Source organism: Antennarius striatus, chromosome 9, assembly GCF_040054535.1.
Source record: "Antennarius striatus isolate MH-2024 chromosome 9, ASM4005453v1, whole genome shotgun sequence".
NCBI classification, from domain to species: domain Eukaryota; kingdom Metazoa; phylum Chordata; class Actinopteri; order Lophiiformes; family Antennariidae; genus Antennarius; species Antennarius striatus.
Window position 1 is genome coordinate 8,168,334 of NC_090784.1, and position 23,054 is coordinate 8,191,387.

At 39.3% G+C, this 23,054-nt stretch overlaps 2 protein-coding genes across 2 annotated transcripts; both read right to left on the minus strand.

The window, feature by feature from the left end:
• Window positions 1-1,007: 1,007 nt before the first annotated feature.
• Window positions 1,008-4,736, minus strand: nsmce2 (NSE2 (MMS21) homolog, SMC5-SMC6 complex SUMO ligase). The gene is made up of 6 exons (XM_068324061.1): window positions 4,342-4,736; window positions 3,478-3,590; window positions 3,104-3,257; window positions 2,055-2,146; window positions 1,698-1,804; window positions 1,008-1,347 (listed from the first exon to the last, which is right to left on the minus strand). Exons 1-6 carry the CDS (start codon window positions 4,454-4,456, stop codon window positions 1,236-1,238), a joined length of 693 nt encoding a protein of 230 aa, XP_068180162.1. The 5' UTR covers window positions 4,457-4,736; the 3' UTR covers window positions 1,008-1,235.
• Window positions 4,737-4,780: 44 nt separating this feature from the next.
• washc5 (WASH complex subunit 5) lies at window positions 4,781-18,884 on the minus strand. The gene is made up of 29 exons (XM_068323411.1): window positions 18,846-18,884; window positions 18,003-18,283; window positions 17,539-17,684; window positions 17,241-17,325; window positions 17,027-17,127; window positions 15,108-15,300; window positions 14,829-14,981; window positions 13,975-14,088; window positions 13,366-13,537; window positions 12,989-13,116; window positions 12,594-12,723; window positions 12,106-12,218; window positions 11,258-11,424; window positions 10,903-10,978; window positions 10,646-10,756; window positions 10,101-10,241; window positions 9,555-9,635; window positions 9,301-9,402; window positions 8,885-9,064; window positions 8,595-8,719; window positions 8,331-8,493; window positions 8,072-8,174; window positions 7,912-7,991; window positions 7,572-7,675; window positions 7,157-7,286; window positions 6,932-7,028; window positions 5,775-5,928; window positions 5,468-5,555; window positions 4,781-5,181 (listed from the first exon to the last, which is right to left on the minus strand). Exons 2-29 carry the CDS (start codon window positions 18,186-18,188, stop codon window positions 5,125-5,127), a joined length of 3,480 nt encoding a protein of 1,159 aa, XP_068179512.1. The 5' UTR covers window positions 18,189-18,283; window positions 18,846-18,884; the 3' UTR covers window positions 4,781-5,124.
• Window positions 18,885-23,054: the final 4,170 nt, after the last annotated feature.

Sequence of the window (23,054 nt, forward strand, 5' to 3'; positions counted from 1 at the left end):
CTGTTCATGTTCAGCCAAAGGTAAAATCCTCCTTGGACAGCTCAGATATTGAGGCTTACAGTGTCTCAGGCAGCCATGACACCTACTTCTTGGAGCTTTTGAACAGATGAATGTGAATTTAAGATCAAACATTAGCAGAAGAAAGCAAACATCCACAAGGAATTGATATTTTTCTATCAGTATTGCACGTCTGAACAGTATTTTGATTCTGAGCATATTTACAGCTCTGATTCCATCCACAGAAACAGCTTTGTCTGCCTGGAAGGCAGTGAATGCAATGTCAGTACATGTTTGAGTGAATTCTCCACAAAGTGAACCACTGTGGTGTGAAATGTTGTGATATTACCTGTGACTCAACATGTTATGCTGTAAACAAGATTAAATTTGCAGACTGGCAATCACAAACACAACAGTAATGAAAAGAGTGAATCAAGAGCAGCCAAATCATTTGTAAACACTTAATTTCTTTATAGGCAAAAGGCTCTTAGTGCTGTGTGACGCACTACTTGGAGGGAAAGACTTTAGTTTTTTTAAATGGGTGATGCAAGGTTATTAAAAGATTAGCTTCACCTAGCTTCATCTCAACACTGCCTTTGTTTGTCTTTGGAACAAATACCCTTCACAGGGATGACAGGGATTTAAACAGGCTGGTGTTAAGTAATGGTTTGTTTCAGGCTCATTTACAAATGTGTTCTTTATGAAGTTCTTTTGATAACTGCTATTCTACTGACAGAAATGTACAAAAATGTCAACTTTTTCAATAATTCAAGTACATTTGTTACCTACACAATTAAATCCAGGATTTAGGATCAGCAGGAACGGTTTCTTTACTCCTGATGAAAAGTGAACTTGTTCTGGAACCACGTGACTCTCATGGTCTCTTCCAAACACTGCCCCCTTGTGGTTGTGATTACATATTGCATCTTGCAAACAGAAAATTACAGTACATGATGCATTTTGTTCACCCCCACCAATTAAAAATAAAAGTCTGGTGGTATCGATTTATGAAAGATCTTCAGCCTTTATTGACATTAAAAAAGACAAGTAGTAGAACACAAAGCAGTTCTAGCTGAAACATTAATGACTCATCGCTTCACTTCTAATTAAGTGGGACCGTAATGTTCCACGGAGATGCTAATCTCACTGCAAGGAACACATTTTGTTTTATAATATACAAAAACATGAACATTTATTGGTTTCCTGAGGAATCATTCCGACAATAAAAACACTGAGAACTACGTCTGCTTTCCCTGTTTCTTCTGATTTTGGATCTTTCTTTTCAGCATGTGGTCCGGAATCAGGTCCGACTCTTTCACATTTGTGTTTCCACAGCCCACCACAGGACAACTAGAGGGAAAAAGAAAAGGGAGACATCTCTGCATTGATACTCTTTCTTCAGACACACACTTAATGAGACAAAATATCTCCTTCTCAGGTATTTGTCCCATCATTGTGCACGGACCACATTCAGGACTCAGAAAACAGGCAACTTTCTTTGACAATTTCAGGAACCATGCAATGAGAGGTCATGGCAGTACCTCCAGGACCAGATAGACGTAATTTCATTCCAGCATGACAGTGGTACGATAGAGAAATGTGATTTTAAGGCAGACTGCTGATGCCACACCAGTAGCAGGCTGTTTACTGCAGTAAAACCTGACTCTACTCTCTAACAGCCCTCTAAAGGAGTGTCTTACCAGCATTTCTTTTTCTGGTTGTGTCTCGTTTTGATAAGGCTTATTATGGCTTTTTCATCATAGCGATGGTTACACTTCTTATTCTTCACTGGGTTCACCATCTCCACCTTCAGTCGATACACACACACACACACACACACATACAAACACACACACACAGGGATTCAAAGTTCAAAAACAATGAGAACATCCATTCAGGCTTCTTTTCTACATTATTACTATCAATCAATCTAATATTTCAATGCAGGAAAAGAGATAGAGATACAAAAATGTGGAAATGATTAAAAAAAACATTGTGTGGAACAGCATGACGTTCTATGACGTGAAACAGCCCATCAGTCATCTGGAGGCCTCTACCTGCGTGAGGGGACAGGTCAGTTTAATCTGGCTTTGAGTAACGGTGATGTCTTCATCCAGCTCCTCCGTATTCTGTGCTGACTCTTGGTTGTCTGAAAACACAAACACACATTATGTCTTTAAATGAACCAGACAAGTCGCAGACGACAAACTGGTCGGATAACAAAATGTCAGGAGAAAAATTCAGAGAGCAAGGATGTGGATTCAAACGAAACTAATTTCAGCAGAAGACACCCAGTCACATATATTTACATGGCGGCAGCACACATAGCCTGAAGGTATTTCAGCAAACGATGTACACTTATCGACATGCACACACATAAATCTCACATAGGTGCACAGATATCCAACACACCCACACATACATCAAGCAACCTCCCCTTTCAGACACTTCACAGCATAGCGTGTTTCCAATGTTTATTTTATGGCCAACCACAGGTTCAGTTCTTGAATACTGACAGTCATTGTGTTTAAGTGGCATTAAGCAGAATAAATGATGCCTCCTGGACTGGTTCAGTGTCATGATGCTTTATAAACTCACAGATTTTAATCAAGCCTTAACGACAGCAACACACAAGCATTATGAAGCCCCCTCTGTTTGGAGCACGAGGGACAAGAAGATACTGACAGAATATCGACTGGTCTCGTAAAATCAGTTCACATCTCAAATAATGTTGTCTCTCATAACTCTGGACTGAGTCAGGCCCCAAAAAACTGATGCATCTTAAGTTCTGCCCATAAACTGTAGGGATGCTAAATGTGGTAATTTGCTGCAGGGTGGCCAACAATAATAATTATAATAACAATAACAATGAATTATTTTTATTATTATTGTTGTCGTTAGAACAAAATTCGCCAAGTCTGGTGTGCTTGCTTGAAGTTATATTAGTTATCTTGAAATAAGGGCACATTCAGCAATTTATCTCTGCATCTTTGAGGCGCTCCTGCAAGCACAGCAGTCTCTCAAAGGTCCTGAATCAATTGCATTGAGTTTAACAGCAGATAAATTCACAGTATTACCACATCTTTACAGTTTTTCTTGTTCTTACCTTGGATGAGAGAGTTTTTGATGCTCTCCTTGAAAGCCACTACTTTCTGGTGATTCTGCAGATCAGCGTCAGAGAGCCTGGTGATTCTCTCTGCGAACTCTTCTTTCACTTGGGCAGACAGACTGAACATAGTCTCTGGCTGCTGTGGAGTGGCCTACAGAAGCCAAAGTAAACGCAATTTTACTCCTCGATACTTATTCAATGTTTTCTGTGACATTTAAGGCTGACAGTTCGACATTGAGTCATCCAAAAATAAATACACAAAAAAACAACAACAAAAAGAACTTATCATCCAGTTACATCTTCAGGTCACACATCAGTACTGAGGCTACAGACAGAAATCAAGCATTCCACATGTGTAACAGGACCATTACCTGTGATATGACTTGTTGCACGGTATCAATAAAGTAATTAATCTCGCTGTCCAGCCTGGCACACTCCAGCATCATGGTCTCCATTTCTTTAATTGCAGATGTCATGTCTTTATCTGTAACACAACAAAAGTAGTCACATCGTTCACGCAGTAAGAGTTACAAAGACACTCTACATTTACGAAATGCAAATATATATACAGTATTATATAAAACAAGTGGACAAGTGTTGCATTGCAGCTATAATAAACCAGTACTCACTTTGCAATACGACAAGATTATTTTATATCTATTATTGAATCATAACCGATTTACGGACATGTAAGCGGTTTGCAAAGCTCAAGTTATTATTATTCAGGGTAAGAAATAAAACACCGATTTTAATTTACACTGACATCTGAGCAGTAATCTGAGAGTAATCTGAGTAATCTTTTACTGAGAAAAACTATTACTATTGTGTTGTTACTTTCAAAGACTTCAGTATTGAAGTTTGTTTGTTTTTTTAAATTCAGTACTACAGTATTGATGTTGTAATATACTTGTAATATTCCTAAAATACTGTAACAAACTGAAAACAATTCAGTCCACACCAATGCATCACATCTGAGTAACAGCGTGTATTCAATATAACACAGTATTCAGCTGCGAGGTCACAATACCGGGAAAAATAGTACAATATGTACGTCTTAAGTGCAACGATAGTAACAAAGTATAAATGGAAGACGGATATGATGCAGTAAAACGATAAATGACTTAGGTGCGGTGAGTAAAGTCAGTTTAATGTAATAATAATAGTAATATTTGCACTGGAACAAGTAATGCTAGGAGTCTCTACAGCTGGCGGAGAGACGAACAGATGATCTTTACCCTGCGCCTCTGCTAAGTCCATCGCCACATCTGTCACGATGTCCATTCCCGTCCCGATGTCGGCCTGGCAGGACTTGAGGCTCGACACGGCTCCGTGAACCGAACTGAGCGACATGACGACGCGTTTCTGTCTCGTCTCGGCTCCAAAACCACCGCCGCGTTTATGACGCGAAGCTAACCGGCCCGACGTTAGCTGCTAGATGCTAACCTGTTAGCATCGCCTGCTTCGCTCCGACTTCACGAGTGTTTGGAGCAAAGCTGGACAACGTTTTGACCTGCGCTGCTTTAATTTGCTATTGCTATGAATAAAGTTACAGCTAAATGTTAAATAAATTAAGGACACAATGCGCACAAAACACGGCGCGAAGAACTACTCGTTAGAGTGCATTTCTAACTTCCGGGTGTGCTTTTCAAAATAAAACTGTTGAAACAAAAAGCGTCTTGAACAATTGTTTTATTGATGAAATTAATTTGGACATGGTATGAATATACAAAGTTCATAAGTTCAATAGGCAATATAAAATTATCTATACATGCATTTATTAGCGCATAAAGACATCGATGTCAATGAATTATTTCAAGTAAAGGACTTTTTCATTACAGATATCAAAGCACATTGCAAATAATAAAAAGAATGGAGACTGAACACTTAGCATTAAGGTTATGGTACAGTAATACTAAACTTCTCCTGGAATGACAAGTCAAATGCACTGCAGAATACAATGAATGAAAGACTGTCTCAACAAAAGAATAATTTGTTAATGAAATGCTTCATCCAGAGCTTCACAGTATTGTTCTGAATTCATCAAAAATGAAACTAGGCACATGGGCTTCGGCCACCTTAAAAATACAAAGAAAATGAATATATATTATTATAAAACAGACTTAATGGTTAAAAGATGCATGTAGCTGCATTTAAATAGGAACAGTGACAATTTACTATAGTTGAAAGGAATTGCATCTTAAAATCACTGTGACTAACTTTACAGCTACAAAGAAGTTTGAAGTAGAGCGCCCTGGAGTCAAACACCAGAATTCCACACCACAACAAGCTGATGCAAATTGTTGTCATTGACCAAATTTCCAAACATAACTAGCAGCATTGCTGAGGTTTTTGTTGTCTTACCTTGCGCGACAGTTTTGAGTATTTTACATAGTCTTCCAGAAACATCAGGGCTCCCACCACATCAGAGGGTACGTCAGGAATCTTCTGGCTACAGCGGGGTCAAATGAAATTCATAAAATGCCTGAGTTCATAAAGTCAGCCATGTCAGAATGTGTTTCATAGAATGTATACATATCAAACTAACAAAAAGAGGTAACAAAATCTATGACATTAAAACTACTGGTACACGTTTAAGATAAAAGTCCACATTTAAATAAAATATGTAAGTTATGTATTTATTCCATAGAGGTCATATCTGTTCTGTTACCTTGTGCATTGCTCCATGATAGAACGGATGAACTGGCCAATCAGAGCCAGGAACTGCTGTGTGTGTCTGGAATGGAACTGCTTGAGCAGGGTGAGCAGGCCGAGGACCAGAGGAGGCCAGTCAACTGGGTCTGTGGCTTTCCTGCAGGTCATTCCTGGAAAATCACAAGACGATTCCCAAATGGTTGTTTACACGTGAATGAAGCCTTATTTAAGCCTTATTTATCAGTTTGGGATAGATAGGTCGATAGATAGGTCGATAGATAGATAGATAGATAGATAGATAGATAGATAGATAGATAGATAGATAGATAGATAGATAGATAGATAGATAGATAGATAGATAGATAGATAGATAGATAGATAGATAGATAGATAGATAGATAGATGGATAGATGGATAGATGGATAGATAGGTCGATAGATAGGTCGATAGATAGATAGATAGATAGATAGATAGATAGATAGATAGATAGATAGATAGATAGATAGATAGATAGATAGATAGATAGATAGATGGATAGATGGATAGATAGGTCGATAGATAGGTCGATAGATAGATAGATAGATAGATAGATAGATAGATAGATAGATAGATAGATAGATAGATAGATAGATAGATAGATAGATAGATAGATAGATAGATAGATAGATAGATAGATAGATAGTCAGTCAGTCAGTCCATCAGTCCGTCTATCTATCTAAGTCTGATCTACTGACAAAAAATGCACCAGAAAATGTAGCAGTTACACCAAGAATCTGCCCCTCTCAAATTCATTAAAGCTTCCTGTGCTGACTAATGATTTATTTTGTTACTTCGAATAATGTCGTGTGTATGTGTGTGTGTTTATTGCAGAAGACAGCTTGCTCAATTAGAAGAACACATTCAAAATGTAAGAGAGGGACCAAAAATGAGTGTTAGATCTTGTTGGTGCAAGGGTCCACCTGAAAAGTGACACCCACCCTAATATATACCAAAAACACTGACGGGGAAACCATGTTAGAAAACACTGATGATGTGATGGAGAAACAGAATGACAAAATTGAGTCACACAACACACAAACATCTTAGCACACCGGTTTAACCTGATGTACTCAACTCCTTAAAAACCACGCAGTAAGTTCTGTCGTATGGTTAGAAGTGTAAATGAAAACTTGCCTTGGTTTTTGTTGTACTGAAGTTTTGGCAGCTGAGCGATAAGGAACAGGAAGTTGATGATAGGGAAGTAAGGCAGACGCTTTGTGGTGATGTAAATCTACACAAATTCATACAAAAGAAAAACAGTCAGAGGATTCTGTAATCTGTACCAGCACTTTACAGAAGATAACACTCCTCAAACACTAAATCTGATAATTAATGAAGGAACATAAATAATTTCCAGACCTTGTTGAGAGGGTTATGAATGCCAGCAGCTTCCAGGTAGGCAGTGATGTCATACAACAGAGTGTTGTCTTCTTTAGGGTAGGGCAGGGATGGATCCTGGTAGTGAGCTTCAATGTCTGCCAGCAGAGATCTGCACAGCAACAGTGAGAGTTAACATGAAGAGGAAGAATAAAAAAAACACAAAAATGAAGTGAAGAATTACAGAAAAACTCATCTATATGCTCGTATAAAGCATCATTTGCTTGAAAACTATAAATATGATCAACATTTTCTGGGACCATAGATCATCTATGAGCATCTACATGAAACAAAGATTTTCCTCTCAGCCCTCAAGCTTTTATTTATAATGTGACACAAATACAGAAATAGTAGAGACGTGTTACGGAGCACACTGAAGTGGTGAAACTGGACTGACTTGTTGAGGTTTTCCAGAGCAGCAGCGAGGTGTTTGGAATCAAATTTGCAGGAGTACTTCAGCTCATTTGCAATCTGCTGTCGAAGAATTTGCATCTGACCCACCTTGAACATGAAATTGTTTGTTATTTTTTACAGCAAACTCTGTTGACATTGGAATTTGAGAGATGGTAGAAAACGAAAAGTGGTACAAACATACAGGAGAAGGGAGAGGTCATCAAAGAAACATTAAAGCACAATTTGAGCTCATGTTTCATCTACAAAGAGTGAACTGTGAACATCAAATTATCAATAAATAATTACTCCTGTCAACATTAGAGAATATCATAAACCACTACTACCTTCATGATGGCCTCAAGATATGCACCCCAGATCTTCTGGGTTTTGGCCACAGCGCTGGCGTACACTTTGCTGGCATTCGCTGTTCAGAAAACAATATTTTTTTTATCAAAAAATAAAAAGATCCTAGCAGGTCATTGGCTTTTCTAAATGAAAACCCACCCACAATTCCTTGGACTGGGTTGACAGTACCCATCATGACTTTAAAAACATCCACTACAGCTTTGTCCTTCAGGATGGTTTTCTGAAGCATTACCAGGAAGTTCTGATGGGACAAACACGTAAGGAAAGGTGTAAATATATTAAGTATAATATATTCAGTGAAGATGTCATAAAATTTCCCCACTGACCTGAGAGCAGTCATTTCTCTATCATGTTTCTGTAAATAAGAGCCTGTCTGAGACCTTTTAAATGTAACTACCTGAAGTTCCTTGACAATCATGAAGCAGAGCAGGCGATCTAGACCATTGAGGCCAAACGTGCCCAGGGTGTTCTGGATCTCTGAGAACAGCCTGTTGTTGGTGACCTCCTGGTGGCTCTTCATGTCATACCAGGTGTTCATCTGGTCAATGTAGCAAGTTACCCTTTGGAGGGAACCTATGCTTGTCAGATTACAATGACTTCAAAGCATTTTTTTAACTGTTCTGTTTCGATTGTATTCTTCAATTTCAATCCTAAGCCTTACTTGGGATCAGTGATTCTGAGGACTTCCCTGCAGAGACGACCAATGAAGGTGGCAGATTCATCAACAGGGGGAAACTTTGGGATGGGGATGTGGGTGGACTGGTGCACACTCTGCCAGTCCTGGATCTAATTGGATATAAGGCAAGAAGCAATCACTCAGCACCCGTTGCTGACAAGCAGACCACCGAACTAAGCATCTTGCATTGATTACAGCGTGATGAAATGGTTTTAGTGCACTAACAGGAATGTGTTTAGAAACAGTGGATGGCTAGCTAATGAGTTACGCCTGACCTTGGCTCTGAGGAAGGTGTTGCATTCCTGTTCTACATTGTAGTTGATGATGCGGGATACTTCCTCTTGCCAGATTTTGAGACCATAAATGCTGACGTAGTCTTGAATGTACTCAAATGATCTGTAGAATCCATCCATGGTAGCCGCCATCTCCTTCAACTTGGGCATTAACTCGCTTGTCTGTGAAAGTAGAAGATTCTTTAATATGATCTGCTCACTTTTCTCTGCTGTTATACCCTTTCACAAATGACAAGAGGACATGGGCTAGTTTGGATATTGTAGGGTCTGAAAGACATGTCCTGCGTTGAATTCTACGTAAAACATGCAAAACCATTCTGTTTTTTCACTGCATTACAAAATGTAAACATAAAGGTACAGTAAGCAGTGATCAACAGATGGCGAACACGGTGACGGACCTTAGCCTTGGGGTTGAAGATCAGTCCTTTGTGAAGAGCAAAAGCTACCCTCTTTACCAGTTCCTTCCTGATGCCATCCTCCAAAAGCTGCTTTGGATCCACCTAAAGCAACACATGTTTGTAAAGTAAAAGCCACTGCAGTACTTTGTTCTGGAAATGTATTGTGTCTGAACAAAACCCCTGCTCTCATGCTGTGGTAAAGATAGAATGTAGAATATTGTCACCATTCTGAAAGTCAAAGTAAGGTCATCTACCTTAATGATCCCAACTAGAGTGGTCTTCATCATCAGGATCCCCTCCGTGAAAATGGAGATGTCATGGGTGAATTTAGCCACCTGTGTTCACATTTAGAAGTAGTTGAAGCAATACGAATCGCATCTGGAAAGTATTAGTTAGTAATTCTCTATGTCAATGTGCATTAACAAGAGATACCGGCCATGCTTGAATCTTATAATTACAAATGAGAAATTTTCTTTATGTTTTTGAGTGTATTGAAATTTGCCTGCAAATCAAACTCTTAATGCACTAGGCTTGATTTCAGGGTGTTTGACTCTACTTAAATGTGCCTTTTCAACAATAGCCTGACATATTTCAACTAGATCACCTGTGTGTACATCAAAATGTCTTTTCTAATATGTAACTCACATCAAAAGCTATGAGTGCGATTGAACATTTTTCAGAATAAGATGCCTCTATTTGTTTCTTTGATTTCATATTATAGTTTTTTTTTGTCTCGACACTCCAAGTTCTAAATGAACTTTGATTAAGGTGACTTTTTCCAACTACAACAGTTGTTTTACTTCATAGCGAGCCCCGAGCTGGGAGTAGTCCTTCAACTTGTCCTTATCTAGCCGAGTCGGCACCTCCATAATGTCATGGATCTGGAGTTTAATGATCTTGGCCAAAGAGGTGAACATGCTCTCCGGGATAATCTGGAGCACCTAATTTAAGAAGACAAAATAACTTACACTGAGCACCATTTCAAGACATAAGAATTGAGATTAATCTTCAAAAAGATACGGCACACTATGCTGTACATGAAAAATGAGCTATAGAAGCAAATCCTCTGGCATAAATATTGTTGCATATGGCTGATGAAACCAGAAGGTAATAGCATCTTTAGGTACACATCCATGAGTGGCTGTTTTGGGGTAAATTTGCCAAACAGATGGTTGTAGAAGCATTAATCATGACTGCAGCTGTTACTGAACAATTTACAGCATGTAGAGCTCATTTGTTAAATTTTCTGAAACCCCTTTAAAAAAAAGTTCATCTATACCACAGGATATGTCAAAGATTGCATTCTCGCTGCTGAAAACTTTGTGAAAACTTGACTTGATCTTACCTTTCTTACATAAGACACCAGTTCTCCAGAATAGAACTGTGAGACACTCAGTAGGTCGGCACTGTTGGCCTGGTTAATACGCAGCAATGGAAGGTCCAATGCAGATGCCAGCTGGGACCACAAGCAGAGAGTTGTTTTAGCAACACACATGATGATTCTCCAAATCAGGACAAACTTATGAGAATAAGTTGAGAATGTTGTTCTTTCCTCTATGCTGAGACACATTTGCATGTGAATCAGGCATAAATGTTCCTCACCTTTAGAAATGTAGCTCTCAGTTTGGTAACCATGGATGGGCTGGCTCTGATGCTCTCCTGCATGATTGATGTGAAGCTGCAGAATAAAGCAAAATAAATAAATAAATAGTGAAATCGCTGCACAGACAGAAACCTACACGCAGTGCAGTTGGAAGAGAGCAAATGCAGCCTGGTGATTTTGGTGGTTGAAGTGTAAATATAACTACACTTAGACAATGCACCTATCGGCTGACCATGTGATCTGTCATTACCTGCATGTTACTGGGGAACTTCCATGTGTTCATTATGTGAAAAGCAGTCATAAGTACCATGTAGCTTTCAGGTAAATTGACTTCAGTGCTTACAAGACAAGTACCTGTCAATGATCTGCCATGCATAGGACAGGTCGCCAACTATCTGCATGGTAATGAGGACCTCCTCCTTGATATTGATGGTGCGGATCATTTGATGTAGGAACTTCCTGGTGTCTGCCAAGAACTGACAAACCTGCAGGTTGGACTCTAACTGGTGGAACTCCTGGACCTGAAGGCCAAGGGAGAAAAGTATATACAGAACCTATTACTGCAAAAAAAAGTGCAAACACAGCTGTATCCAGATAGGCATCCATCTGGAAGTCATATTGTCTTAATATTCATCAAGAATTCTCAAATGATGCCAATTAAATGTAAGACTCATGAGGATAATTTGGCGGTGGCACAGAAGATAAGCAAAGTGTGTTAACAGTTATTAATGATTATATAAACAAATTGAACCCAGTGGGATTTTGTTAAAATCATATTTGCTCCATTTCTTATTTTACCCTGCAGAAGAATAGACATGAGAAAATGAGAGCATCAATATACAATGAACTATGGTGACATTTTTATTTTGTATTCTGACGCCACTTTGTTTACATGCATTTCATAGCAGTTAATTTGGTCTCATTGGTTGTTGTTTTTTTTTTAATCAATTTGCATATGTTGTTTTGCTAAAAGTAAAAACTGGAAATCATAAAATAGTAAAAACAAAAAATTCAAAAATCCATCCATCCATCCCAGCAGAGACATCAGCTCATCACAGGTCACATTATTCAAACAATGTTATCAAATTCAAAAACCAAAAGATGCCAGTGAGAGTTGAGCTAACCACATCACGGAGAGAGACACCAGCATTGGATTAATATGGAGATGTGAAGCCAGTTTGATGTGTGATTATCTTCCTCACCTCAACAAGAGCCTGTATGAGCTGAACTGTCTTCCTCCCAGCAGCTGTGGAGTCCTCGTAGTTCAAAGACTCAATCTGCTTTGAGATTTCTCTGAACCAAGCCTGTAAGTTCTCTGTGATGAGGAATAAAGATGTTTACTACAAGCGTCAAGAATAATCAAAGTATTTCATGTGAGAAATATGATGATGGTTAAGAAAATGTTTCTTTGTTCCAGCTGGAGTTGCAATAACAAAACTTTAGTGTTATTGATGTAAATTTTATATGCCTCCCACCACATATGTGTCCTTGATGCATTTTTCTCCCATGATGTGTCCCTGTCTGGTTTGTTTTTCTGATCAGCATCAAGCGTACACCTATTTAAGTATTTGTGTTCCAAGACTAAAACAACCCATGACAATAGGAACTGTCATACTAAATAACTACATTTCTTTTCATCAGCACCACACCTTTGTGGAATCCTTCGCAATTTCTGCCTGGTGTATCTCACCATTTTTCTCCACCCTGGTAAGAGGTTTGACGCCAGAGAAGACTTCGGCCAGCTCTGTCATTCTCTCTGACCCCTCCTTCTTGTAGCTCTCCCATTTGATCTGCTTCTCTGATAACATCTGCCGGAACATCTGGAAAAAGAACAGAGCAGCTGCTGAGTCAATGAGGAGGGATTAGGCACATGAGATGTGTAATGAGAAACATTAAATTTGTGTCCTCTCCTAGCAATAGACTGACTAGCCATATGCCATCTCACTGTATGCTATCAAGAGGCAGAAGGGACACACCTAACATGAAATACAGTTTGATGGTTCACTTTGGAATTATCCTGGCATTGATTTCATGTTTTTGATCCTTATTTTTCCATGTTTCCAGTCACTGAGCCAAGTCTCTCACCTCTTTAAGTGTGAACTCAAACTGAGCAGTGTCCAGCAGGAGCTGGAACAGAATCTTGGGTTTGTACTTGGAGTCGTTGAGCACTTGGTCTTTGATCTGACGAAGTCGCTTGTTGTTTAGGTCATAGGCTGGAAAGCAAAAAAAGAATTATTAACTAATTAACTAAAGGTAACTTAAAACCCTAATTTACTAACATCATATTTCCAGAATCACAAAGTTGAAAATAAGGAGAAATGTACTAAATGTCACTATACTCTTAGTGCTAACTAGAATGGATAAACAAGAATAAACAAGAAAGTCAGACTTGTTCAGGGAAATAAAACACAGGAGAGACACAATCTATTCTTATAGACGAGGATTCTGCCTAATATTCTCACCAGACTCTGCAGAGTGTAGCATCAGCCAGCGGATAGCAACATTGCAGTCCCTCAGACGGTTGAGCAGTTTGGGAATGTTGTCCAGGATGAACTCCTTCCTGAGGAAACCTTCCTTCAGCAGCTGCTGCACCTGAGGCCTCAGGCTTTCCATGCTAGCTGCATATTTAGCAGCCTAGACATTCAGTGATGGTGGTAGTGTGGCATGGGAAAGATATAGTTTGGAATATCTCAGGGCATGTCAAAGTGTGTAGATGACATTATCAGATAGGGTTCAGCTGTCTCTTAATGCTACAGACCCAGCATTTTCCATGACTATAACTAAGTCCATCTCTTATTACCTGTGCTTTAATTTATGTGCTTTAATTTAAGCTCCTATAAATTCACCATCACACTTTTCACAACAAGTTTACAAAAGTTTTCAAAGTCACTGATTTGATTTAAATCAATGTGTTCCAATTTAGATTCTGCAAACGCAACGTGGCTGACCTTTAGCATACACAGACATCCGTTCCTGCATATATTAGCATGCCACGTTGAAAAACTGTAAAACTGACAAAAATGAGCACTGGGTGACAATGAAGCCAACATCACATAGTCTGACTAAAATACCTGTTCTTTGATGTTAGCAGAGTCCAAGGTGTAGTTGAGAGCAGTCTTGGCAGCTCTGTAAGGTTCCCATGCCTCAACCAGGTTCACAGTAATCCCCATGTAGATACTGATAACCTGCAGACAGAAAACACAGACACTTTAGTTATCATTCACCATCAAGACCTGAAAGCAAGCAGCAGAACAAAAACCAAGTGACTAAAAAGTGTGGCATTTCAGCCAGCACCATTAATTCTGAACATACAAGCATTCTGTGAAGGATCCTCTTGCAGGTTGAGCTTACGGTGTACTTTACAATAACACACAACATGCTGGTTGCCCTTCGTAAATCACAGAGCACACACAACAGCAGCACAAATGGATTGATTGCTTAATAAAATTGATAGCAGCTTAATAGAAATAAGTAATGCAAATTCCAACTTGTGGAATGATTTTGTGTATTGTTATTTATACTGTGTTATTAAATGTTCATTTAACTTAATAATGAACTCATATCTTTCAAAAATCAGCTTGACACTTAATGTTCATCCAACTTGCTGTACATTCAAAAAACATGCATTGGTATCAGGGTTAGTAGGTTAGTAGGGTTTCCTTGGTTGGAGCATTTTCACGTGGCAGGTTAGAAGGCTGGCAATGATTTTCTTGACAAAACACCCAACAAAGCTACAAAGTAAGCAGCCTCACAACCAAGGATAGATCCTGCTTATTGGCCACAATTCAGAGGCTGCATGAGTGTGCCATAACATTTCATAAATGCAGTTTTACTCTTTTCTGATCGACCAGCATGATACTACTGATGGAGGATAAACCATACAGGATGCTGAGTGAACAAATCGTCCATGAATCAAATGTCTTACCCAGTTGTCGGGGAAGTATTTGTCCACTATCTCCCTCATCTTAGCCTGCTGGGTGTGCAGTATGGAGGGGCTGAAGTATAAGCACACATATAGCATGGCCGCCTGGTTAGCTAGTGCTGTGCTGCGATGCTCTGGTAGGGGGTATGCAGACACCTGGCGAACATAAAGACAAATAGGATTTTAGGTGGAGACAATGAAATTTAAACATCCTCACACATGGTAATACAGTAGTCTCATAAACTCTGAAATAAAGTGATGTTTGTCCAGTTGTTTTCTCACTTGGTTGTATATATCATCTGAACGCAGCCTGCCAATGACCATACTAATAAAGGTGGCACTGATGGGAACTCTTTGGAAGTAGCTCTCAGGATAGTTGGCTGGTCGTTTGGCTCCTGGTTGACTAGAGTAGCCGGTGCTGCGCAGGAGTTTGCAGATGTCATCAAGATTGGAGTCAGCTGATGAACGTGCAGCACTGAAAAACCAGTCAAACAAGAAATTGGTAAGTTTTCAACTTGAGGCAAATGTAAACAAATGTTTTGATATTTTGTGATGTTAAAATATGTAGAAGATGTTTTATTCGGTGAATAATTTTGCCATAATATCTTAAAATATCTTATAATGCCTCTGAATATGTCTTAGCGCTTATGTGTGTTCTTCAGTGCACCTGAGGCCTGTACCATAAAGCTGGATTACGGCTTAGCAAGATAACTTCAGGCTTAACCCTGGTTTTCGGTACCATAAAGGTGGCTGACTTTCTGTCAGGCTACGTTGTCGCGGTAACCTAAGCTGAACACCTAACCTGCTCCAGAGTAGGGTAAGTTCAGGATAAGAGCTCAGCCCCACCTACTGAACAGTTCTCTTGGAAGATGGGCTGTCGGTTTTATGAGAACCTGGATCTTGGTGCACAGCTTGTGCAAAGAGCGCTCAGGCATGAGAAAATATTTAGAGATCGCTGTAATCCGTTTGAATTGCCTGAACAATCACTGTACGAAAGGTACAGGTTATGGGGAGAGGGGTTACATTACATCTGTCAGCTGCTGGAGCCTTACATCAGTAATGTAACACACCGCAACCACTTTTTGACAGTCCCGCAGACAGTGTGCATTGCACTGAGGTTCTTTGCCACAGTTAATATATTTCTTAGTGATGTTCATAATTATTATGATGTCCTTAAATTCCTCGTTGGATGGGTTACAAGCAAGCCACAGATAAAATGCCATTAATCAATTTTTTGTTTAAGTAAATCATGGATTGATTCATTCATTCATAGGTACTTTTATGTATTCTGTTGGCGATGCCGAAAACCTCGGGAAGAACACAGTATGTAGAGCTATTCATAAAGTCGCGGGGGCTACAATCACATGCCATAACGAAAAATGTCGTACACACATACATTTATGGAACACAAAAATGTTACTGTGGTCAGATATACAAGTGCAGTCATAGTGGGGAAGTAATATTATAATGGCACTAACTTTCGCATTGACACAGTCGGCGATTTTGTGCCAGCGATCCTTGCGCCGTTTGGCAGCTGCAACTGTGTTGCTTTTTGCCTGGATTATTGATTTGTATTGCTCGTATTTATTAATTATTATTGTTTGCTCCTCCGTTGTGAAATATGCGGCTCGGGCCGGTTTGCTGCATGTTTGCGATTGGTCGCATGCAGCAAACTCCGCCCTTTTTATGTGAGCACCCACAGATCTAGAGTGGACATGCCTGAATTGAATTAGTGAGTTGATAGCCGGCTTTGTGGTACTGAAAATCCGGAGGGCGGATGTCTCGGTAAGTGAAGCCAGATAAGTAAGAGGACGCTCGGCTAAGTTCATCAAGCTTTATGGTACAGGCCTCTGGTAGCTGACCCAGGTGCTGCTGAGAATAACACACTGAACATAAATCTAACAACACATCACTGAAACATATTTGCATTATTTTAAACTATAAAGTAACATAAAAAGCAACAGTTTCTTCACCTTTTCACGGCAAAAAAAGCTGAAAAAAAAGTGAAGAAAAAAGTGCAACATTTCTGTTATGTCCCATGTCTAGTTAATTTACATTAAGGGGTGATATATTTTAATCAAATGTATATTTAAGTCTCATAGAGTGACTTGGCTCGCTGTGCGTGATTTCAGTAGTGAATAACACACTTCAAACTCTTGAGAAAGCTACATAATGTTGAATGTAGGTGCATGAGTCACAACCTGTATCTGTAGTAAGAAACAAGCATCCTCTCTCTGACCTCCCCTTCAATTTTCTGGTCAATAACCAGCAGCATGACTCCATAAAGGTAGAGAGCCTCACACTGAGTGAAAGAGAAGAGTGTTTGTATGGAATTTATTTTAAATGTTAAGCATGAAAACTGATGTTACTCCTGTGATGTTACAAAATCAAAACTGATTTGCATGTGTTTTTTACCAAAAGTTGTTTCCCATCCTCGTTTAGAAGCACAGTCTCTAGGGTCTGCTGAATATAAACACCCTCATGTAGGTCATCCAAATATCTGGAGAGAGGGGAAGTAATCAAATTATTTAATAAAATCTTGTAATATATTCTATGTTTTTTAATTTAAAAAGAAGAAAGAGGAAGTCTGTTAATCAAGATCAGAAACTATTACTCAACAACTGATATGATTTCATATTTTAAATAACTCTTAAATATGAGTTAAATTAAAAGTACATGAAAATAAACTTAATTAATAAAAAGTCTATCTTACCTATTAAGATCAACTATATATTTGTGAACACTCTCAAAAGCCAGATAGAACCTTGAAAGAATCTCAATGTTGTTCTCCCTAAACTCTTCATCCAAGTCTTGAAGCTCAGGTTTGGCTTCCATCTTCCCATCATAATACTCTGGACCCTGGTGAAGAAGTAACATCTTGAAACAAATATATTCATATCTCATGCAAGTGTCAACAGAGCTCCACAAAAAAGGGACAAAGAAGAAGAGCTTTTCCATACAAAAGCAAATAGTTCCATAATAATACACAGTGCTAACATAGCTATCGAATGAAGTTTGGGGATAATGCACAACTATAAATAATGATAGCACCACATGCATAGGCATGCAACACTTAATTTTTAATTTAACAAGTCAGGTTGCCCCTTTCAGTTTTTGTATGTTAAAGTTAAAACCTTTATTCAATGCTCAACAGATCAATGTCCAGATTAAATTCACCTTAAAGTAGCTGAAGTCACAGATAATGTCTCCATATTTCTGCTGGTCACTCTTGTCCTTCAGCCTGAAAACTGTAGGGATGAAGTCAGAGAGGCGCAAGAGCTCAGCAATGATGGCATTTCCTCTAGAAACGATCCTGAGGATCGCCTGGCCACAGAGATTGTTCTCTGCCAAGAAGTCCACCATGGTGGCTGCAGTAAGAGGAGGAGGATGACAACAGTCACACTGACTTTGCAGTAGGATGACTGGTTGGACACTCCTGCTGACTTATTGCAGAATCACTGAAGAAGAAGAAAACAGCTATTTATAATACAATTTATAAATGATTGTTTTCAGCTAGAAAGTACAATCCTATAACAAGAATGTCCATCATTACCTAGAATCAACCCTATGACGCCCCATGAAAAGTAATAGCTGGCGTATTATAGCTGTATTACTTGTAGACAGCAATGGACCGTACATTGAAAGTAGTTTGTGATGATGAACGTTTTCTCACTGCTCATAAAGCGTGCATAATCTCTTTAGTTCAACATTAAAGTCGTTAGTCCTAAATTATTTCCATTTGCTACATTTATCACATCAAAATACACGCAGCATTAAATTGACTCGTTATTTGTTTTTTATGGAGCTATCAAGCATTAGCTGTTAGCTCTTTTCATTACAGATAACATAGGATTAGCACATAGCCTGCTAGCTCCTCTGATGACCCTCGATAATACAAAGAATAACACACAGAGATATTCAAACACGGCGCTGTAAACACGTTTATGTTTTGATGATTTAGTACATAAAAGAAGGCTAATTTTAAGTCAAAAGCTGTAGAAAAAGTCGTGTCACTTTTACCTCCCCACTTCCGTTGTTTACTTCCTCATGACCAGTCACATGACAGGCGTGAAGCTGGGTGAGTTTGTTTCATCACATTCAGTGCGCCGGAGAGGAGCGGGGACATGTTCGACGACTGCCCTCAAGCGCCCAAAATACATTTGCTGAAATGTGGACATGATAATTATCATTTACTACTTTTTTAACGATTGTCTAAACTATTTGAAAAGATGCTACCTGTTGATGTAAATGTATTTTTATTGGAATATATTTATAGCTGAATAATTGTGTGCCGAGGTGCACCTGAGTCATACCGGACTGCGAGATGACTTGCTAAAAATAAAAAATATTAAACCTCATCGGTAAATCTTTTTTTTTTTTTTTTTTTAAGTAAGTTTAAAAGTGTACGTGTATGTTTCTCTAGATGGCGACTGAGATCCACTGTACCTTCGGTTTATCTGTCTCCATGCTGCTCCTCTCCGCTGAGAGTGAAGATTTCTGTCTTCATTAGGGAGGAGCGATTTGCGCAGTCTGTAGTGAGAAATAAGCTCGAACTGAAATTAAAATTACCTACTGTGAGATAAATCTGCAAGACTGAAATATGATATCCAGCAGTTTTCAGGCAACAAATATCTTCTTAAAATTAATTTTCTTTGAGGCCCCTGCAGAAAATTTCCTCCCACTTTAGAAGCAAACCGCTGTATGCTATGAAATATCAATTTAGTTAGAAAAATAATTACCCCTGATGGAGAAGAGTGGGTCTACTCTATATTAATTCTGGCATGGTAGAAAAAGACAATCTGAATGATCAACGTGACAAACTAGGTGAATAGGAATAAACCCTTCATTTTTTTGATTGGATTGGACTTTTATTGCCAATGTTTCTAACGTGCTGGCAATCTCTTGCTTCAGGGCAAGCCAAGGGTTAATAGCCATCCTATAGAGAGAGCTGTTTGTTTGACTTGAAACCTTTCTATACCAGGTTTCACTTCAGTCCTAAATCTGTTAATGTATCCGTGTGCTATAGAAGACTGTCTGTCCTTTTTATTTAACATTCTTCAGGTCACATTATTCTAAAATGTTTTATACAACAATGATGCATCACTTCAATCGCATTTTGTCTTTGAATTGTAAAGGCTTCTCCGCTTTAGGGACTCTTTATAGATTGTCCTCATAACACTTTTACTTTATTTATTAGAGCAAAGTGGTGATTGACAGGAAGCTGGGAGACTGAGGGTGAAACAAACGGCAAGGTGAGCTGCACTTAAAATTCTGAATAATATGCTTCTGATGTCGCTGAGCCATTCAGTGCCTTTATTTTGATGCATTTTGCATTTTCAGAGAGAAAGACAGGCAGCAGCAATTAAGATTCATCTCTCGCCTCATCATTGACCCAGTTGTCCACAAATTACACAACTGTGTCCCTGCGGTCACTGGATTTATTACCCGTTTACTATCACACCAAGGTCACATTCTCAGCAGCACGTGGGTCAGCTATACAGGCTTCTTGGGAAGCATCATGAAAGGTTTTCACTAATGAGGTCTCTCAATACACACTGTCTTTATTAACCTTCCTGCACCATCTGGGTTTCCACTCCTTGTCAGCTTGATGGTCTTTGCAGAATCTCATTTGAGAATTGTTTTTATTAAAACATATGTGATTGTGATCCATTGATGGTCTAGGTAAAGAATACTTTGTTTGTACAGATTAGTGAAAAGTAGTTCTCATCGATTAACATTTCAAATGCATATATTCATAGGATATCTCCTGACGACTGAATGACTTTCAGGTCTCTACCTGTTAAGAGCACTGTCAGAACTCAATCCCTGAGGAGTTACCTTTTGTCATTTAATTATCCAATGAGTGAACTGATAAATAATGATTTCCTCTTTCAATTCATTTCACCCTGTTCCATATTCTTTGCCAACAATTTCATCAAATTGCTTTCAAGAGCATTATCGAGCAAGTATTGAACTGAGTGTTATCATTATATTATGATTATGTCTTTGAGGACATGTGTTCTATGTATGAAAATACATTCAGGTGTTGGTGTGCAGTCCAAGGTTCATTCACAGAAGTATGCACGTATGAATTGTATGCTCCCCATTAGCAGCAACTTGACTTTATTCAGATTGGCTAGTGATTAAACGTGTACATGGCAGGAACTTTCACACCAGTCTGAACTGTGTGAGGTGATTAAAGGCGCCTCAATTTGTCGTCCTGTCCCACAGCTACTCTTCCTCATTGATCTAATTCAGGCATTGAAGCGAGAGCTGCGTGCAGCAAGCTTCTCTCTTTGAAACACCCCGGATCTTCCTCTCCTCTCTCATGTGAGGGACTATTTCACTGACACGTATGAAATGTAATCTTTACTAAAATTAGCTGTAATGTATAAACTTCATCCATAAGCATAATCGTCTCCTTAAGGAAGGACATGCAATTCAAAGAGCTCACACCAGGATTTATGTAACATTCCAAGGTGAAGTTGGCTTTCAAGTTCAAGTGCTCAAACCTGAATGGCAGGAAAACAAAGACAGATTTTTAAAAAAAAAAGGTATTGGAACAGACAAGATGGTAGATAGAGTTTCAAAAATCTTTCAAGAGTTTAAGTTTTACCACAAATAAATTTGTCATTTCAATTAATTCTGGTAGAACTCACACCTTTACCCATACAGTAATTTGGTCTTGTAGCCAATAAATATTTTCTGCGTGCGTGCGTGCATGTATGTGTTCGTGCATGTGTGTGTGTGTGGGAGCATTGCCAGCCGTCTTTGAGAACTAGATTTACAAGATGTTTCTAGATGTAATCCCTATCTGTCCTCAGAGGTTTAGGGTGTATGTGTTCCGCGTTGTCAAAAGACACAATGACATTAAAACAGATGTAATCACAATGGATGTGATTCAATAGAATGTACACACACCCAACCAGTGACGACACCAATGAGTCATAAGAACTGGACAGAGTGTCACTCTGCAGATCAGTGATAGCGGCTAAACACACACACACACACTTACACACACACACACTCACACACACACACACACACACACACACACACACACACACACACGCGCACACACACACACACACACACAAACACACACAAACACACACACACACACACACACCCATTTTCGAACGGACGGACAGACGAATGAACAAACGAACACAAGAATTACATCCTGCTTCAAAGTGGTCTTCTTCTTTTCCTTTTGGCTTTTCTCTTCAGGGGTCGCCACAGCGAATCAGTTACCTCCATCTAACCCTGTCTACTGCATCCTCTTCTCTCACAGCAACTACCTTCATGTCGTCTTTCACTACATCCATAAACCTCCTCTTTGGTCTTCCTCTAGCCCTCCTGCCTGGCGGTTCAAAACTCAGCATCCTTCTACCAATATATTCACTATCTCTCCTCTGGACATGTCCAAACCATCTCAGTCTGGCCTCTCTGACTTTATCTCCAAAACCTCTAACATGTGCTGTCCCTCTGATGTACTCATTCCTGATCCTATCCTTCCTGGTCACTCCCAGAGAGAACCTCAGCATCTTCATCTCTGCTACCTCCAGCTCTGTCTCCTGTCTTTTCCTCAGTGACACTGTCTCTAGACCAAACAACATCGCTGGTCTCACCACAGTTTTGTACACCTTTCCTTTCATTTTAGCTGAAACTCTTCTATCACACATCACACCTGACACTTTCCTCCACCCGTTCCATCCTGCCTGTACACGCTTCTTCACCTCTTTTCCACACTCTCCATTGCTCTGGACTGTTGACCCTAAGTACTTAAAATCCTCCACCTTCTTGATCTCTTCTCCCTGTAACCTCACTCTTCCACTTGGGTCCCTCTCATTCACACACATGTACTCTGTGATGTATTGTAATAGTCAGTGTTCATTTGTCCATCTGTTATTTAGTCCACCAAATGTCTTCGCAACCGTTGCAGATGGAAAGATGAAACACAAAGTAGATTACTTGGGCGGCAAAGAGAATGAAAATAAGATGATGACCTTGACCTTGAGAAAACTAGGTCAAGGTAAAATTTCAACTTTTGTACACTCAGGAACCAGATAAGATAGAAAGACGAGGGAGAAGGCCAGTGTGAGTAAGACCATAGATCAAAGCACAAAGTAGGTCAGAACAGGAGCTTTGATCTTTGACCCATTCCCCTAGGTCAGGGTAGAATTTTGAATTCAGGGGTGTTGCGGGATGTTGCAGTCTGTGACTGCA

What these genes read in the sequence shown, in the direction of transcription:
- nsmce2 (XM_068324061.1), bottom strand. Translation starts at nt 4,456, where the DNA reads ATGTCGCTCAGTTCGGTTCACGGAGCCGTGTCGAGCCTCAAGTCCTGC. An exon ending in GGACTTAGCAGAGGCGCAGG is followed by an intron (nt 3,591 to 4,341) that starts GTAAAGATCATC and finishes GTTGTGTTACAG; the next exon opens with ATAAAGACATGACATCTGCA. An exon ending in TGCAACAAGTCATATCACAG is followed by an intron (nt 3,258 to 3,477) that starts GTAATGGTCCTG and finishes TGGCTTCTGTAG; the next exon opens with GCCACTCCACAGCAGCCAGA.
- washc5 (XM_068323411.1), bottom strand. Translation starts at nt 18,188, where the DNA reads ATGGTGGACTTCTTGGCAGAGAACAATCTCTGTGGCCAGGCGATCCTC. An exon ending in AATACTTCCCCGACAACTGG is followed by an intron (nt 14,089 to 14,828) that starts GTAAGACATTTG and finishes TTCTGTCTGCAG; the next exon opens with GTTATCAGTATCTACATGGG. An exon ending in ATCTTGAGGCCATCATGAAG is followed by an intron (nt 7,676 to 7,911) that starts GTAGTAGTGGTT and finishes TTCATGTTCAAG; the next exon opens with GTGGGTCAGATGCAAATTCT.